This window comes from Clupea harengus, chromosome 9 (assembly GCF_900700415.2).
Source record: "Clupea harengus chromosome 9, Ch_v2.0.2, whole genome shotgun sequence".
NCBI classification, from domain to species: Eukaryota; Metazoa; Chordata; class Actinopteri; order Clupeiformes; family Clupeidae; genus Clupea; species Clupea harengus.
Genome location: NC_045160.1, coordinates 23,358,643 through 23,378,546, shown reverse-complemented (window position 1 = coordinate 23,378,546; position 19,904 = coordinate 23,358,643). Strand labels below are relative to the sequence as shown.

At 44.0% G+C, this 19,904-nt stretch overlaps 1 protein-coding gene across 2 annotated transcripts in view; it reads right to left on the bottom strand.

Annotated features, from left to right (window-relative positions):
• clip3 (CAP-GLY domain containing linker protein 3) overlaps window positions 1-19,170 on the bottom strand; it is a 34,478-nt gene extending 15,308 nt beyond the window's left edge. The window contains exons 1-5 of one of the 2 annotated variants that reach the window (XM_042708737.1): window positions 18,726-19,170; window positions 13,436-13,594; window positions 12,122-12,261; window positions 5,601-5,694; window positions 630-791 (exon numbers count right to left, since the gene is read on the bottom strand). In XM_042708737.1, coding sequence (XP_042564671.1) covers window positions 630-791; window positions 5,601-5,694; window positions 12,122-12,261; window positions 13,436-13,594; window positions 18,726-18,909 — 739 coding nt within the window. In that variant the 5' untranslated portion in view covers window positions 18,910-19,170. The remainder of the gene's footprint in view (window positions 1-629; window positions 792-5,600; window positions 5,695-12,121; window positions 12,262-13,435; window positions 13,595-18,725) is intronic. The other variant, XM_031573888.2, reaches the window with a different exon arrangement.
• Window positions 19,171-19,904: the final 734 nt, after the last annotated feature.

Sequence of the window (19,904 nt, the reverse complement as noted above, 5' to 3'; positions counted from 1 at the left end):
TGAGGGCGTCTGAAGACTGTCACCTCGGTGGGCTGTGCACCTTTACTGTATGTCACAGGCTGGATTATTTGGTATTTTGAGGTGTTATACTTTCAGCAATCCTTTCAGTATAGGTTTGCGCTCAGCAGATTACAGTAATAAGAGGTTTCGGGATGCACCCAATGTAGCACACACACTATTCTCTCCATTCTTCTGACGGTGTGTGTGTGATGTTCTCAGGAGCATCATTCCGCTTCATAGCCACTGAATGCTGGCCTGTTTACAGTAACATGTCCCAGCCTGTCTTTTGTGAGTCGTATGATGTATACATGTACATGTAAGATCATACTCAGACTGTTGTTGTGGAGTAGGCTAAGTGTCTGAATAGGACCTTATGCACATTGACATATATTGCACATATGACATATGACAGATAGACAGACAGATAGATAGATAAATAGATGGATGGATGGGTGGAAGGATAGATAGATAGATATATGGATAGATAGATAGATAGATAGATAGATAGATAGATAGATAGATGGATGGGTGGATGGATAAATAGATATATATATGGATAGATAGATAGATAGATAGATGGATAGAGGGATAGATAGATGGATGGATGGATGGATGTACGATTTCCCCACCTCTGGGCTTGCAGGCCTTGAGCAGTATTCTGATGAGTTCGGGCACGTCGAAGTAAGCGGCGTAGTGCAGCGCGTTCATGTTGGTCCAGCGGCTGCGCAGGCTCACGTCCGCTCCCAGAGCGATCAGCTGGTTCACCAGCCGCAGGGCCGCCGCAGGGTCGCCTGAGGAGACAGCACACACACACACACACACACACACACACACACACACACACACACACACACACACACACACACACACACACACACACACACACACACACACACACACACACACACACACACACACACACACACACACACACACCTTTAGACACCTGTCCATACAGCCTCATGTCAGGAGACAGCACATACACACACACTCCTTTAAATACCTGTACATACAGACTCATGTGAGGAGACAGCACACACACACACACACACACTCCTTTAAATACCTGTACATACAGACTCATGTCAGGAGACAGCACACACACACACACAACATTAGACACCTGTCCATACAGCCTCATGTGAGGAGACAGCACACACACACACACTCCTTCAAATACCTGTACATACAGACTCATTTGAGGAGACAGCACACACACACACACACCTTTAAACACCTGTCCATACAGAATCATGTCAGGAGATAGCACACACACACACACACACACACACACACACACACACACACACACACACACACACACACACACACACACACACTCCTTTAAATACCTGTACATACAGACTCTCACAGGTCATCACATGTGAGGAGAGATGAAACTATCCTGGTGAAAGGTTGTTGATATTTGAGCTCAACAGCCAATCAAATACAGCCCTCCCTTCCGTGCTTCTGAAGTGACGTCCAAAATCATGAGTAGCACCTGTAGTTGATTGGCTAAGATACTGCATGTCTCGTTCCGAGACACTTAAGTTGTTTCCCATTTACAGAGCCAGAATGTTTTGGATCTCACACACTGAACTGACGGCTAGCGGAATGTGAGGAGAACTTTGATGATTTCTACAAAAAAAACGTGTAATGGATTATAATCAAGGGCTTTAACTTTAAACACCCGTCCATCAGAAAAACCCTCCCAGGTCATTTCATATGAGGAGGGCAGTGTTTGTGTCTGTCCATCTGACCAATGAGGTGTCCACTAACAGATCCACACGTGGACAGACGTGACTGGATGACAGAGAGACTGCACAGAGAGTGAGATCAGCAGTAGGTGCTTCATGTGTGTCTCTCTGGTCTACCATGTCTCTGGTCTCTCTGGTCTACCATGTCTCTCGTCTCTCTGGTCTCACATGTCTCTCGCCTCATGTCTCACTGTACTCTGGTCGCCATGTTTCACCACAGACGAGGCTTGATGATAGAGAGACTACACAGAGAGTGAGTGTCTTTGTGTTGTGAGAGATCAGCAGTAGGTGCTTCGTGTGTGTCTCTCTGGTCTACCATGTCTCTGGTCTCTTTGGTTTCTGGTCTCTCCGGTCTCCCATGTGTCTCGTCTCTCTGTGTTGTGAGAATCACCAGGGGAGTGCTGGGAGTTACACAATGGTTCTGAGATGACTGATGCTGTAGAGCTAATTATGGTCGGCACTGTGAGCTGATCTGAATAAACAGCTTAGGAAACTGAACAAGGGCCAATGCATAGAAAGAGTTTTGTATGACACGTTTTGTGTTTATTCCTGTTCTATTCTATCCTAACCTATCCTATCCTGTATCTCATTCATTATAAACTGGTAGTTTCTGTAGCCCTTGTGCTGAATAAAAGCTTTTTTCACTTTTGACATTGTATCCTCTTCTTTCCAAAGAGCACCAGAGGCGTCTTTGTTTATGAAGCACTTTTGTGGATGTGCACTTGATCGACCTTCATAATGTCTCTGATTGATCCTATTGGGCGAAGTGAAAGCCACTGACGCAGTAGCAGACGGAAAACAGGTCACTGCCTCAGTGTGTGTACTTGTCACTTCGCAGACCGCCAGCTCAGTGTGTGTCCTCCCACTCTACTTGTCACGTCTCAGTCAGCACAGAGGCCATTTCCGCTGACTCCCGCTGAAGAATCAGTCACTGACTGAGGACTGCGGCTTTTGCTCGGAGCTCAAAGCCTCTTCCTCCTTTTCAGTCCTCCCTGGCTAATCTCTCTGGTGGTCAGCATTTACCACAACAAAGAGCACTTCTCAAGCCTGCTCCTGACCTTCGCCTGAAACTACAATAACTCAGACACTTATCTTTTGTCCATCACCGCATCCACGTCCACTACTTTCACCTCTTTTCAGCTGGTCTCAAATCAAAGGACATGACAGAGAAATCAGATCACCGCCTCAGTGGGTGTCCCTCATCCTACTTGTCACTTCTCAGACTGCCGTCTCAGTGTGTGTCTCCTACTCTACTTGTCACTTCTCAGACAGCACAAAGGCCAGTTCTGCTGACTCCTGCTGAAGAGACGGTCGCTACAGCTTTAGCTTGGCTCCGATCCTTCTAGCATCTTTCCTGCTTTGCTTTCTCTAGGAAATGTTGGGGTTCAGCATTTCCATTTACATTGCGTACCTGTCAAGACTGTTACTAACATGTGCCTGCAATTACAATTACAACTCAAGCACTTAGCACTTATCTTCATCAGTCAAGCACTTAGCACTTATCTTCATCAGTCCACCTGGTCCACCAGATTTACTTCTTTTCAGTCGTTTACTAAAACACACTTGTGGGTGACTGTGACCACTGGCCACTGACTTTGTCTTATTTTACCCCTCCTATTGTGTTTGGGTCATAGTTTTTTTTTTTAAATCTTGCAAAAAGATCGGTGATGAAACTCCATGGCTGTCCACCTAGCTTCTTAAAATGCCCCCCCCCCCCCCCCGCCAAAAAAAAAATCACTTTCAGTGTGCCTGCTATAAAAAAAAAGAATGCCTATTATTTTTGGGTCAATATGACCCGATGTAACTTCTGATGTTGAGTCTTATTTTAAAAGCCCTGATTTTACACTACAGATTGTACTTGACCTTTTACACTACAATAACAGCGGCTGACAGCTCCATCTAACCCCCACCGCATCCACCACCCTCATGTCGTAGCTCTGCTTAAGGTGCTGAAAAAAACTAAAACTAAAAAAACTTTTTCTGATTGTGGTCTCAAGTGACAGGAGTGCAGGAAGAGGCCAGGAGGCAGCCTCAGTGTGTGTCCTCTGCTTGTCACCTGTGAGACAGCAGCAGGTCCATTTCTGCTGACTCCTGCAGAGGAAACCGTCGCTGACTGACAAAAGACTACAGCATTAGCTCTCTTCATCTTCTCTCCCTTTCACTTCTTTGTCAATACTCGCTGTGTACTTGACAAAGTAAATCCAAGCACTTCCTGGTCTGCTCTGTGTTTATGCCCACTTAGCTTCCCTTAGACTTGACCTTCAGTTGCAAGCCCCCTGCTAGCCTACTGCGAGCCCACTGCTAGCCCACGGCTAGCCCACTGTTAGCCCACTGCTAGCCGACTGTTAGCCTACTGCGAGCCCACTGCGAGCCCACTGCTAGCCCACGGCTAGCCCACTGTTAGCCCACTGCTAGCCGACTGTTAGCCCACTGCTAGCCCACTGCGAGCCCACTGCTAGCCCACTGTTAGCCCACTGCTAGCCCACTGCGAGCCCACTGTTAGTCCACTGTTGGCCCATTGCTAGCCCACTGCCAACCCACTGTTAGCCCATTGCTAGCCCACTGCCAACCCACTGTTAGCCCACTGCTAGCCCACTGCGAGTCCAATGCTAGCCATACCAGGTTCTATGAAACAAAGCTCTGGCTGTTCCTATATAGGGATCAGATTTCCTTTCCAACCATAGCCTAGCTGGCAGCGCGCCAGAGAGGCCACAGCATATAGATCAGCCTCATCTCATCATGGCTAGTTTGAAGTGCAGTTGTTTGTTGTTACTGCTCTCGAGGCCTCATGCGTTGTGTGGAAATATGCATAAATAAATATACACAGCAATACAGCCATGATAAATCAGAGAGTTTGTCTATATTTTGTTGTTTTTTATCACTTCTGAGTGAAAAAGACACATGCCATTTCCCAGGCCCCTCAGCCTGTCCACTTGGGGCTGGACTAGTGGTGAGGGCATCTACATGATCTGCCTGTATTTCTGATAGTCAAAGATACGGGCACCTGAGATTATGCAGCAGCAACATTGCATGACCTTGATTAATAGGCCCAGGTGTTTTAAAGTGGGTCAGTTTAACGAACGCATTTAGGTTGTATCTTGGTTCAGCTGAATGAAAAGAAGTTGCACAGCAGAAGAGAATAAAAAATGTTTTTGCAAGGTTGGATAATGCAAAAAGGTCAGCGAAAAGTCGAGGAAAGTATCCTCCACACATTTTGAAGAGGGCGAATTATAGTTGAGCAAAACAAGTTCACAGGTAATGTCCTTCACAACTTTGGAGTTTAAAAGTGACTTTAAAAAGCACCTAAAGGGCTCTGATTTCACTGGAATTCATTTCCTCGTTCAGTGAGATATTTTTCACCCATTTTCATTTTAGCAAAGTAAGGACTTCAGGGACTTAAAATAGTTGACCCAAAAATGAAAATTCAGTCATTATCTCCTCCTTATATTGTTACGGTAGCGGAAACCCCACATTAGGGTTTCTTTACCACAGCGCACAAAAAATACAGCAGTACTTATGAAAGGAAAGGAAGAATTCTAGTGTTAACATTTTAAGTGAATTATAGAATTTTCACTGTGGGTAAAAATCCATGAAATATCTCTTGAATGACTGTTCATTTTAGAATGCAGACTCTGGCAATAAAGTGTCTACTTCAGCTAAAACTACCATTTCTTACATTTTGTGTCATACACTCTCAGGGGTGCTTAGGCTAACATTGTTAAGTAGAAACTAGTGAGCTACAGTGAGCTCAAATCACATGAAGGGCCCCAATATAAAAAAATATTAAAATGTGAGTTAAAGACAAATCTAAACAAATATAACAATTATGAAAGAGAATCTCACCGACGCCATGGGCTCCAGCCTTGCAGCAGTAGTGCAGGAGTGTCATGTCCGTCAGTCCATCACGATCGTTCACATGGCAACCACGCTTCAGGATCTGGCAAAAGACCCACAACAGATAAGTGATTAGCGAGCGAGTGACTGAGTGTGTGAGTTAGAGAGAGAGACAGTATGTCTGCGAGACACGTGCATATGTAGCAATTATGCACTTGGATCACTTACTGCCTAACAGCCTACTGAGGCCACACTCCTCCATTTCATCCTGCCTCTTATATGAATGTGAAGATCAGGGCTATATCAGCGGGTCGATAGGGCTCACAGCTATACTGCACAGATAGCTGTTCATAACACAGATAAAAGCTATGAAGAGGTCATCTCTCCTCAGATGCTGGAGTGAGTGCTGCTAATGAGTGCTTTCATCTTTGAGGAGTGGCAGCCATTTTGTGAGAGTACAACAAACTCCAGTTTACTGCTGAGGACTCAAGAGGTGTAAAAAAATTCAGCGGATCTGTTTCAAGGTGAATGTGTTTTACTTAGAAGTGGATATTTTGGTATTATGCATCCCAAGTTTCAGATCCCTCCAGTGTGAAAGTTTAGAAAGGCCTCCTTTGACAGCAAGGCACACAGACGTAAGGCAAAATTCAGTCTAAGAATTATTAAATCCAGAAAATGGACATTTGCGGAGTTTGGCCAGGGGGTCAAAAGGTCAGCAGTCACACCACAGCTTCTCAGCCTGGACTGTGTGCGTTCACAGTAACCCCAATGCATTGGGTGCTGTCACACACCAGAGCCTGATCACAGTGTAACTAATTGTGACATCTTGCGTTCCTTTAGCATCTGGTTGATTGCTTCAGCCTTATCCCCATTGTCCAAGAGAGAAGTTCAAGAGGTTTGGGATTCCAAGTATGAGTATATGAATGTAACACATTCGTCTGATGCTGCTTCTCCTCACCTGTCTTTGAGTGTGGGGCTCCTCTCTTTCCCTCCTCTCTTTCTATCTGTTTGTCTCACCTTCACCATCTCTCACTCATTCATCACAGATGTGGCCTTATGTTATTGTAGGTAATGTAATAATTGATTGTATTTTCCGCAATATTTACCACTCTAATGCTTTCTACAGTCCCATTAAGTTCAGACGCGTATAAACCCCCCAGCCTGTTTTTTTTTTCGTTGTTGGTAACATTTTGGCTGCCCTTACATACATTATCGATCAAACATGCCAGATACCGACATAAATATTGTCAATGAGTATGTTAGGACCTTGGACTGAAACACAAGCATAAAAAAAACCATCAATTCTTATGAACCATTTCATACAGACACCCACCATTCTGACAAATGTTTTTGCTATCAGCAAAGTGTGACCATTGAGAGTGCCCATGCTTGACCACTAACCAACGGAAATCTCAAAACTCCTGTCTCATTATAGCACTCCTACCGCATCCACCATGTTTTTCTGACCGTGACCACACATGAAGGAGGAGCAGACAGACACCCGGTCCCTGCCTCAGCCTCAGCTCGAGTCCTTCCTGCCAAACAGGGGCACTTTTCTGACTCTCACTCCTGCTGGGGTGACAGTCACTGACTAAAAAACACAGCTTCAGGCCTGGCCTCATCATTTCCCCCTCCTCTACTTCAGTCAGTATTCTCTGCGTACACAAGACTACAGTTTCAGCTCGGTTCATCTCTTCTTCCTCCATTCAGTTCTCCTTTCCATTTCACGGAATTTTCTGAAGCACATGCTGAGGTTCAGCATATAAAATGACACAGATACCTATATTATTGTGTTTTGAAGTTCTACTGCTTCTTGATTACTCTTGATCCACCCGACAAAGGTTAAAGGTTTGCCAACATTTCTGTACTCCATAAGCAAATCTCCCAACGAGAATCGATTAACTACATTTTTTTTTCCAAGCAACCAAAGCAACCATGTTAAATTCTGTCAAGCGCCTCCAAACTTCATTTTAGCAATATCCAAAAATAAGTCCTCCACAGTGGTTAATGTAGCAGGCCTCCTCTGTAGTGTTGCTGGATAGTGACCTACCTTCAAGAAGCTTTTGAAGACCCAACTCTTCAGAGAGCACCTCCCTTCCTAAACTGGCACTTCGACTAGTGCTTAACTTGCACTTACAGCGGTTACTTTCCTGCACTTCTTTTTCTTTTCTATTTCGTTTTTTTTTTTTATTCTTATGTAAAGTAGTATTTATTGTTACACAAGGGTTCTAATGCCCGTAGCTTGACTGTTCTCTCCCTTGTACGTCGCTTTGGACAAAAGCGTCTGCTAAATGACTAAATGTAAATATAAATGTAAATATAAATGTAATTGTAGTGAGGAGTGGAATGGGCAAGGGGCTGAGACTGAGGCTGTAGGGGAGTCCCGCGCCGGTGTAGGAGGCTGTGGGGGTGTCCAGCGCTGGTGTAGGAGGCTGTGGGGTGTCCAGCGCTGGTGTAGGAGTCTGCCGCCCCTCGCGGCTGTGACCGACATCTGTGATTTACTCACTGTGTCAGAGCTCGGCGCGGCCTGGTTAATGGACGGAGTTTATTATCACAACTATCAATCCCAGCCTGCACTGGGGGCCTCCAGGGACGCCAAAGAACAGCAGCCGACACCCCGATCAATCTCCACACACTCCAGCGAGTGTGTGTGTGTGTGTGTAGCGGTGGGGCTGGGGTGTAAAAAGTAATGAAACTTTTCCAGGTTGACATGAAAGAGTAGAAGCGATAGTATTATGAGTCTGATGATTCTCCTCTTCTTCACAGGATACATCACTCACAGGGTAAAGGTGTGCCACCAGTGCCACCAGTGGAAATAAGCTTGGAGCCAAACCTGACAAACATGGCCGCTATCCAACACATCATTTTATATATTTATTATACATAACATTATCTATTTATAAATCCACTGGCATCTTCATATCTCTCAGGCCTATGCCACAGATTATGCTCTCTCTATGAGTTGAATAGTAATTCAGTTTCTGTGGGCAAATGGTGAATGCAATGGAATCAGGGGCTCATTGCAGTTTGTAGAAAATGACTTGTGGGTGATAGAGTTTAGGCTTCTCTAGAAATACAAAATGAGTCCAAAATTGCCATGTCAGTTTTGCACCAGACCTGTCATCTGGAGCTTTACTCTGTAAAATAGCTTAGTCACAGTAAATCTTTGTCTTCAGACACAATAAAGGACGGATAGAAAGAGACATCTGGTTGTAAATGACTACTTACTGGTTATATGTTCGTCTGTATCTAAAACCAACACCTCACAGTCCATCATTTCTACATCCTCTTCACTGTAGTCTCTGCAAGGTCAGATGAGTCATTATCTTAAAGTACATGCTATAGATCCACTCACTCACTTACTCACTCTGGGGCGGTCGATAAATCTCTAAACTTTTAGGAGCGTGTGGTCCATTGCCATCAATAAATCTTTACTACCCTGGGGTCCAACATGTGGTCATTTGAGCTAATAAAGAATCCAGATGAGCTGCTCTGATGTGCCCGTTATACCTCCACCAATCAGCTGCTGCGATGAAACTATCGGCCAGTGATGGAATTGAATACTGTTGTATTCCTGTTTTAGTCCCCTGAGAGCTGAAGTGCTTTATATTACTTGCATTCTTCTATTTTAGGACCCATGCGTCCTCAGTAGTCTGCCCATGTGTCCTCAGTAGTCTGCCCTTTGTGGTTGATACCAGGGCCTATATTCACAAAGCATCTTATCTTTCCACTAAGAGTACTCTTAAGACACTCCATATATTCCCATATCTCCTACTGACAAAGCTGACACATCTTTTTTGTTTTTGTCTTAGGAGTTTCTCCTAATAGGAGCTGTCAGGTTTTGCGGGAGAAGACCCAAGAGTACGAGACGAAATGCACGGGTAATCGGAAAATTAAGCCTTACTTACACAAAGAGAACAACAAAACCAGACAGGCCAAAACAGAACTCAGAGAGCACAGGCCAAAACAGAGAACAGAACGCAGAGAGCACAGGCCAAAACAGAACTCAGAGAGCACAGGCCAAAAACAGAATCCAGAACGCAGAGAGCACAGGCCAAAACAGAACTCAGAGAGCACAGGCCAAAAACAGAATCCAGAACGCAGGAGCACAGGCCAAAACAGAACGCAGAGAGCACAGGCCAAAACAGAACTGAGAGAGCACAGGCCAAAACAGAACTCAGAGAGCACAGGGCAAAACAGAATCCAGAACGCAGAGAGCACAGGCCAAAACAGAACTGAGAGAGCACATGCCAAAACAGAATCCAGAACTCAGAGAGCACAGGCCAAAACAGAACTCAGAGAGCACAGGCCAAAACAGAACGCAGAGAGCACAGGCCAAAACAGAACGCAGAGAGCACAGGCCAAAACAGAGCACAGAGCGCACAGGCCAAAACAGAAACCAGAACATGCGCATATTGTGTATGCGTGTATGTGAAGATAAAACACAAAGGCAAACAGGGAATCAAGAAAACAGATATGATCCGGACACGGTGAGCGACGAATAACCAAGAACCTGACAAATAACCAAGAAAACCGCATAATAAATAAATACACAAATAAATACACAGACCAATTACACAGAATGGAAAACACAATGGTGAGATACAATAACCTACAGCAAACTACAATAAACTACAATAACCTACAGCAAACTACAATAAAATACAATAACCTACAGCAAACTACAATAAAATACAATAACCTACAGCAGACTACAATAAACTCCATCAAAATGCACTACAATAAACTAAGGCAGACTACACTACAGTAAAATACAGTAACCTACATTAAACTACACTAAACCACTCAGAAGCACCCTGTCCTGTTCCTTACACTAACAATGTGAAGTAAATGGGTCTTAATCTCACAACAACAAAAAAAAAAACACTATTCACCTTCTTGTTCACAGCAAGCCCCCACTATCTTTATAAACTAGGGTACAGTAAACTACCCTACAACAAACTACAGAAAACAGCCCAGCAGCACCCTGTACTGTTCCTTACACTCACAACGTGTCTTAACTTTCTAAACGTACAGCACTTTGGTCAACGTGACTTGTTTTTAAATGTGCTTTATAAATACATTTGACTTCATTTGACTTAACTGCGACAACAATCTTCCAGATGCTCACTACAGCAGAAAGAACCACAGTACACAGCCAAGCGGAACCTTGTGCAGTTCCTTGTTAAGGTGACGGTTTGTCTTAGAATGTGCCTTAACTGGATCTAAGTCTCAGTTCCCAACAGGGAAGCTGACTCGGTGCCGAGCTGATCTTAAGCCAGCAGCCATCTTGGATATCTCCTGGCTTCTTCTCTCATTCTTGAAATGGGTGTTTTTTTCCCCCTTTTCCTAGTTCCCCTTGGAACACCAGAAGCCAGAAGTAAACAACTCTGACGAACGCTGACCGGTCGAGAACACACCGGTGTCCGCCGCGGTCGGTCAGGGAAGGCAAACACTGTGACGATGGAGCCAATATCGAGCGCGGTGCCTCTTGGGACAAGGCAACCTGACTCCTCTCCTCCTTGAGCTGCTCCTACAAGCTTTCATCCCTGGTGCAGATCGATAAATCTCTCTCTCTCCTTCCATGCCCATCACTCTTCTCCTGCTAAGCAATGAATTCTAACAAACAGCTTAGCATTTACAGAGACTCGGAGAGAGAGAGAAAGAGAGAGCGAGAGAGAGATAGAGAGAAAGAGAGAGCGAGAGATGGGGGGGATAGAGGAGAAGATAGACAGAGGAAAACAGAGGGAATAAAAGACAGTGATGGGGATAAAGGAGAGAGAGAGCCATGACCTGTTTGTGTTTATGGTGTCTGTTTTGGGTCCTTAATGACATTTATAAAGTCTCTAAGCAGAACAGATGGAAATAGGAGAAAACGGTTCCCTTCCTTTGCCTTCTGCAGTGAGTCCAAATAACACGTTTAAACCAATAGAGAAAGATGTTAGAAATAAATAAGAGTTTAAAATCCATTACATGTGAAAATGACTATAATTGTATACAGATATATATAGTCTTCTCACTGTGGACACGTAGACCTGAGATATGTGTATACAACAGAAGATGTTGACAGTCAATAATGTTGACCTGTGTTAGCGTAATTATTTTAGGGAGATAATCTTTTTGAAAATGTTTTGGGTATTCGTTTGAACCATACCACACGAAGCAGTGGTTTGACCAGCAAAGGTTTTCATCAAACCCAACATGTCATCTTGTCATCTATAAAGGAAGGAAGTATTTTGTTTATGTGTGTGTGCCCGAGTGTGTGTGTGTATGTGTGTGTGTGAGAGAAGAGTATACAATAACACTTACACAGTAAAGAAAGACTAAAGGATTTAGGGGTTTATGTGTGGTTGTTTCGTTTGCCTTTTCCTGTGTAAAAATGTTCTGATGATCTTTGTGAACTGTGTCTGAGATTGTTCTAGATTTTCCTGAGCTGAAGTAGTCACCTCATTGTTCTAGATTGTTCTGACCTTAAGTAGTCACCTCATGGTTCTAGATTGTTCTAGATTGTTCTGAGCTGAAGTAGTCACCTCATTGCCGATGATGTCGATCTTGTGCTGCACCTGTGGGACCCACTGGCGGATGATGGCGAAGAGCTCTGGGATGGTGGTGCGGGGGTCCGTCAGGATCTCCAGGCACGCCGGGTCGTTTGGGTCGAAGAAGGTGAATGCTGTGGTGGAGATTAAAGCCATGAGTAGGAAAGGCTATCAGTGTTTCTCTGCCATTACAATGAAAATGAAAAATATGAATCTCTGAAAATGTGTCATTGAACACTGGTTAAAGCAGCAAAAACAACAACAAAAACAACAACAACCAAAACAACAACAACCGGTTCACAATAAATGACTCATTGATCAATCGTTATCCTGACATTATATTGATACATTACATCTTATTAAATATAGTTGGTAACATTGTTTTGTTTGTCTCAATGTAGTTGGATATGGGACTGAACAGACCGTGATTCTATTCCCAAACAGTTATCATCATTTTATGAAGGTGGGACACTTATACTGTGAGTAATTATATAGTGAGTAACAGCAACCCACTACAGCACCAACTTCTCCATTTTAAAGTCTCGCTTTGGCTCCATTGCTGAGGCCGCGTGATAACAGCCAGAGCTCACTGAGGAGCGCTTTGTGCGCCGTGCAAAAATGGCGGCTCGCCCAGAGTCCTCTGTGGGAGGAGACGACTGAAGTGAAGAGAGATGGAGAGACGGAGAGAGGGAGAGAGGGAGAGAGAGAGAGAGGAAGGGGGAGACAAAAAAGGAGCGAGTGATGGGAGAGAGAGAGGAGTGAGGCAGAGGAGAAAGGACAGACACAGGAGGGGACAAAAAAAAGAGAGATGGAGAGTGAGAGAGATCAGAGGGATAAAGAAAGGACAGAAGAGTGAGACTTAAAGGGAGAGAGAGGGGGATAAGAAAAGGAGAAGGAGAGAAGAGATGGACAGATGAGCGGTAGAGAGAGAGAGAGAGAGAGAAGAGAGAGTAGAGGGATTGAGAATAGAGAGCGATAGAGAGAGAGAAGAGAGGAAAAGAGAGATAGAGAGAGAGAAGAGAGGAGGGAAAGAGATAGAGAGAGAGAAGAGAGGAGAGAAAGAGATAGAGAGAGAGAAGAGAGGAAAAGAGAGATACAGAGGGAGAAGAGAGGAGGGAAAGAGATAGAGAGAGAAGAGAGGAGAGAAAGAGATAGAGAGAGAAGAGAGGAAAAGAGAGATAGAGAGGGAGAAGAGAGGAGGGAAAGAGATAGAGAGAGAGAAGAGAGGAGAGAAAGAGATTGAGAAGAGAGGAAAAGAGAGATAGAGAGGGAGAAGAGAGGAAAGGAGAGATTGCTTGGGAGACGTACCGTAGTCTTTGGGGAGCGGGGCCTGGGCGGAGGGGTGCACCATGGGCCGCTTGCGGGGCTCGTGGACGGGGCTGGTGAACTCAGAGACAGGCTGCGCCTCCTCCACCTCCACGCTCTCCTCTTTAGAGTCTTTAGTCATGCTGCTCTGCTGGGGCGGGCCTGCAACACAAGATGGCCGTCGGACACCGGTCACTTCCCACTGCTCAGTAGTGTGCGTGTTTACCATCTGCCAGATCAGTCAAAACTCCACAGTAAATGAGAACATGCTTGCCTCCTGGGGTCCTGAGTCTATGAAATTGACATCTATTTAACTTAGTTGAGTAAAAAGACATTAAATCGTTCAGAGAGAGACGGAGCTAGTATCTTCATACTCAAGACTCAAGATCAGAGGTGGATGGTCTTATCCAAAGACAAAGACACAACATGCCTAAATGTATTTATTTCAAATGAATCACAGCACAGCTCTTTCCCCTGGTCCCAGTGTTCAGGTGACTACTGTGCTGTAGCAGCTGTGCTCCTTGGGTCGAGCCTCTGTGAAGCCCTGTGTTCAGGTGACTACTGTGCTGTAGCAGCTGTGCTCCTTGGGTCGAGCCTCTGTGAAGCCCAGTGTTCAGGTGACTACTGTGCTGTAGCAGCTGTGCTCCTTGGGTCGAGCCTCTGTGAAGCCCTGTGTTCAGGTGACTACTGTGCTGTAGCAGCTGTGCTCCTTGGGTCGAGCCTCTGTGAAGCCCTGCTGGGATCTTTGTGGGATAGTATTTCCTACCCTCTACCTTCACATATATTTTCAGAAGTTAGAGACAAAGAATTGACAGAATAGTATGTTTCAGAGCTCTGGAGTGACTGTCCCTGAAGCTTGTTGTTGTCACGAACCAAATTAAATAATTTGTATGATCAATTGTTAATTAAAAAGGGGTTGCCAAAACCCTCATTATAAAGAGGCTGATTAGTATGGACATACTTGCCGACAGCCATAGAGCATTTCCAGGGCGACAGTGGTACAGGAGGTAGAGAAGTCGTTTAGTAATCAGAAGGTTGCTAGTTCGATTCCCTGTCGAAGCGTCCTTGAGCAAGACACTGAACCCCTAATTGCTCCTGATGTGCAGTGTGCCATCAGTGTAAATGTAAAATGTGTATACATTGTAAGTCACACATATGTAAGTCGCTTTGGATAAAAGCGTCTGCTAAATGTAAATGTAATGTAAATGTTGTCTGTTTAGATATGACCATAACAACCCATACAGTCCAGTAAGTCTACAGATTACTGGGAAAAGATGCCCTTAGACAGCAGACAGACAGAGACTTTAAAGGCATCAAGAGCAGAAAACCTCAACTTAAAAAACCTTTAACACCACCAACAGCTCCTGGACAATCCCACATTTACAAATTGGGTTGGAAAACAATAGTCAGAAGAGACAAAAGAAGTATTTGGAAAGCGGCCTGGAAATAATCTGAAAACAAATGAATGTAGTTAGTAATAGACTCCTTCAAACTGTTTGAACTTATTACGTAACGAAACGTTCATTTTGCACAGCTTAAGAGAGACATTTGAAGTCACATCTGTTAGCTTTCCAGACCTCCACTGTTATTACGTAACTTGTATATCGTATATTGTATATTCGCGGCCACGGCATGTTGAAATGTTTCGTCCCAAACACAGCAGTGTATGGCACACACTCGTGTCATGACTGTGTGAGGGTTCACTTCATGGAACAGACACAGGTGTGTCCACTGTGAAAGATTGTGTTTGTCTATCAGCCATGCGTACAGTCAGCATGTGTCTCTTATGTAAGTAGCATCAGTGCCCAGAGATCAAAAGAGAGACATCTCTCTCTCTCTCTCTCTCTCTCTCTCTCTGCCAGCTTCAGAGTGGGCGTGCGTACAGCGCCAGTGACTCAAGCGTTCCCATGGCACCCTGAGGCTCTGGCAGGTCTGTGCCATGCAGGTGCCCCTCCCCGTGTCTGGGTAAAAAGAAAAACGAAAATAATAAAAGAAAATAATTTAAAAAAAAATGAACGAAACCAAACAGACTCATCCTGGTGGTCAGAGAGTGCAAAGAGGGCGTGAGTCACCGTTTAGTGCACTCACTGTCAGAGAAGAGCCCAGCAAGCTCATTGCTAATCAGTGCGGGCCATCTTGGCCAACTAATATCCATCTTTTCTTCCTGACAGCGCCTAATGGGTCTGAGCGTGGGCTGCATTCTGCCTATGACAACGGGCATGTCACGTAGGCTACACTTCTGGAATGGGCTTCCAGGAAACTCTTGAGGCGGTGGCAGGAATGATTTACTTGGTGCCATAATGTCCTTGTACGAGGCAATCCTCCATTTAAAGTGTGTTCTTCATGGTGAGGGTGGACAGACCAGCCTTGGTCCCGGGAGCTGGGGTAACTGCTATGGCTTTGAAGCATGACAGCTGCGTCGACCGTTTGTAAGATCTACATAAGTTGTCGGTTTGTTTACAAGGTTTGTGGGAGGTTGGTTGACAAAAAAAAAAAAAACACTCGGATGTCGCTGGTTAGTCTAAAAGGGCTTTCTTCGTCCACCTCTTAGTCACTTGGTGTGCATCCAGTTTCGACCAATAAATGGACAGGTGCTGGAGCACGTGCAGTAGGTGCTCAAACTGGAGCACCGGTTTTAAATATATAGCAGCTGATCAAAATGACATAATAATAGTTATTATATTGTGTATTACAACAATACATTTTAGTTGTAATACACATTATTGAGAGGTTTGGCCACTGTGGGAAGTCCTCAATCAATAACACAAGAATTGAACATCTTTGTGTTGTGTACCTCGAACCAAAGTTGGTCACAATAGACCAATGGTCCTTGTGTCAGGCCGTAAATGAACAAAACACTCCAAAGACCTATTATTGCTTAGTCATTATAGAGTATAGTGTGTAGATTGATCAAATAAAAATGAATAAATTAAATTAAATTTTAAACTGAAACATAACAAAATGTGGAAAACTTGAAAGAGGTTGAAACCGTTCCGAACGCACTGTGTCCCTGTGGCATTACATCTAGAGAGACCGATCACACTGCGGTTCTGAAACTGATAAGTTTCAACCTGTTTTATGCGGGTCAATGTGACACTGAGCCACACTCCTCCCCTGCTGTGTCGGATCTATGCGTTGCGATTAACCTGATGTGCGTGTTCAATATATGGGTCAAGCTAGGCTAGTCAAGCAATCACTGCAATCACACAATACCGGCAATCACTGTACTGACGGAAGCATGGTGTGATGGGAATTCCTCCTGAAAGATTAGACAGGGAGAACCCATTGTTTCTATCCAACTGTGAGAGGACACTGTATCTTAGACGAAGGAAATAGTTATTGTTTTTGTTTCCAGACATGAGCAGTTACTTTTTTTATAGAGGTATTTGTAATTCTATCTTTTCATCATACATCAGATTTAAAGATCATTGGATGAATACTCCATCATCTCTTCCAAAGTAAGGATTATAGTGGTGCGTGAAAAAAAAATATTGTTTTCAAGAAATAGGACAAAGACGCACAAGTACACACACATATTTAAGTATGTGTGTATGATAACCCCCTCCCCCCACACACACACAGTGTCAATTTCACCAGGACCTTCACAAATGTTAGAATCAACTCAAATCTGTCCTTAATGTCTTGCAGTTTCCCAGGGCAATAACCTAGCCCATCTGTACCTCCATGTTCCTGCCCAGTGCCCTCATGTCTGAAGGCTTTTATACTGAAAAGGCTCTGAGGCTCTGTGATGGATTGTGACGCACAAATTTCCTTACTGGACAATTTCAAAAATGTGTACAGAGGACAGAATATTCTGGAACAGGCTCTGGCCCAAACTTTCTGACATATTTAGCGTGTGGCAGCATAGGCCTAGATGTTAACATTTCTTACAGTTGCATCACCCCCACAGAGAGAAACTCAAATGTGTCGACGCATCACAGAGAGGAAGAGGATGGGGGGGGGACGGGACGGACTGAGATACTGCCCTGTGGACTTCAGCTCTGTATAACTGCCATCAACCTCAGACGTCCCCCCTGTCACGACTACTCTCTTAGTCCTAAAAAGAAATCACTGAACCCTGTCCTCTCTGCCCAGAATCACAGAGGCCTACTGCTCTCACAGTCGGTAAATACAATTAAAGATTTGATTTTCGTGGGATCTACTAAACCTCAAAGACAGACCCTTCTGCATTAGTGTGTATGTCTATGGCGATAGGTGTTTGATTATTCCTTTTAAAAGTCCTTGGGGCATAATGACTCAGCCATGTTAATCAACCCAATAGCTTAAGGTTCCTCGGCCAAGTAAGGGAAGGGCATTCTGTAGGCTATAGTCCCATCTGGTGCCTATCAGAAGCAGAATCACCTGCATCTATAGCCAGATGATCAATCAAAATACATTTTGAATCTTGGTTCTTCTGATACAATAATTGATTATTAGCTTAAGAAGTCTGATAAAGAAATCTGTTTGTGTGAGTGTGTTGGCATGAATAGACTGGAACATTCCTGGCCATTCCTAACGGCATCACTTCACAATTAGTCAGACAAAAAATTTAGGAATCCGTTGGGTTCGTTACTGGGCCTAAAACAGGTCAATTCTAACACTGCGGGGAACCTTTTGATTGTAACACTCTCTATTGTCCATCCTGTGCTTCAGCAAAGCCTCTCCAAATCACCTTAACCTTGTCTATTAAGGAATCATAGAACTAGAGACTTACAACAAAACCAAACAGAAATAACGACTAGGCCACACTGAAGACGCCTCAATTGTGTGTCGATCGTGACAACTGTCAAATGTCCCTCATATTGAACTATACCACATCCAACGTAGTACACATTGATTCGACCTACATTATTAATAATCAAATGCAGATTTTAAAAACGGTCATTCCGTCGTTTTTCGTTTTTCGAGTTAACTACAACCATGCCTGGGTTGCCTACACTCTACATCAAGAGAGGAAGGCGTGTGCGCAATTAAGACGGACGCCCCATGTAAACAGTTTACTGCTACGACATATGATCGAAATATTACACCAACAACAACATCAAAACGAATAATTTAATCATTTAACCTACAACCATAACCTTGTAATATCACTCTCTCTCTCTCATCCCGGAGCAAAAGCAATTCTCAGCATCCGCTACCCTTCCTTTCTCTTAAGCCCATCAACAAGAGAACATGGATTCCCAGTGCAAACAGCGGATGAACGGTCTGTGTCTCTGTTCCGCGCATGTAAATGCGCGTAACTCGTCTAATCATGGCCATTTTTCATCCTGATGCTCTGCTTGAGTCTCACCTGAAAACAAGCCTCGGTGCTTCAGTATTTGTCCTCTGTTTTCAGCAGCTTTCCGAGTGCGATGCAATGGAAAGGCGATGGGGGCTGAATGGATGCTGCTGGCAAGCTGTGCCTTGTGTCCTTCTCCTCGCCTGCTGCCTGCGTCACGTCTCTGACTCACGCATGGACCACTCGGCGCATCCATTCACGGCGTCGCAAAACCAACCAAGCTTGATGATGCTCAACCCCCCCCCTTTTTTCCATTTGGCTCCACGAATCTCACCAACGAATGAAGAAATAAAGTTAACCTCAATTCTGTTCAATGTATAATTCATTATTCAGTTTTAGGCAGCATTATCCATCTATCTATCTATCTGGCCGATTTATATTATGTATAGTGATGGGATAATAGACTGTATAATACGATATTATACTGTGGTCCATATATAGTATATTATTCTATGTTATAGGCTACTGTAGGATGGAAAATGGAAAAGTTGGCTGGCTCACAGTGATATTCTTACAAATAGCCAGCCCAGTTTGAAAGCCATTAGTCCTCAAAAACTGAAAGCAAGTGGCTCATAGGCTACCCTGTATTTCGTGTGCCTTTTGAATGGATGACACTTGGTGTACAAACATATAAATAGTCGCACAACCTTTAAGACTCAGGGAAAGAGCATTTCAGGTACATCTTACATGGATTGTGGGTCCTTTACTATAGGCCTATCATAACACTGAAAGCTCTCTATGCCAGATTTACTAGATTCACAAGCTGTGTCTAAACTATGCGTTACCGTGGTTGACCACTAGAGGGTGCAGCCACAGTGCACTGCAGGTATTCGGATGGCCATCTTCAGGGGAGCAGAAATGCCCACATGTTCAAATACGAACATAAGTAAAAAAAAATTTTAAAAAAAAGAGTACAGTGCAGATATTGAATAAGGATTTTAAAATGAGAAACAGTGTCACTAAATATTACTATACTTGGCATTTGATATACCGTGACTGCGTGGCCGTATTTATACCTTAAGCTTTGCTGGTGTTTTATTTATTGTCGTATTTATTTTGTTACTATTTAATGTATGCAACTGCGCGTTGTCGAAAGTATGCATTGCGTCCAAGTGTTGCTGTCTAGAACAAATGTAAGGCGGTATAAAAGGCACGTGGATGTATCCTACATGTTATTTTAGTTAATTCGAA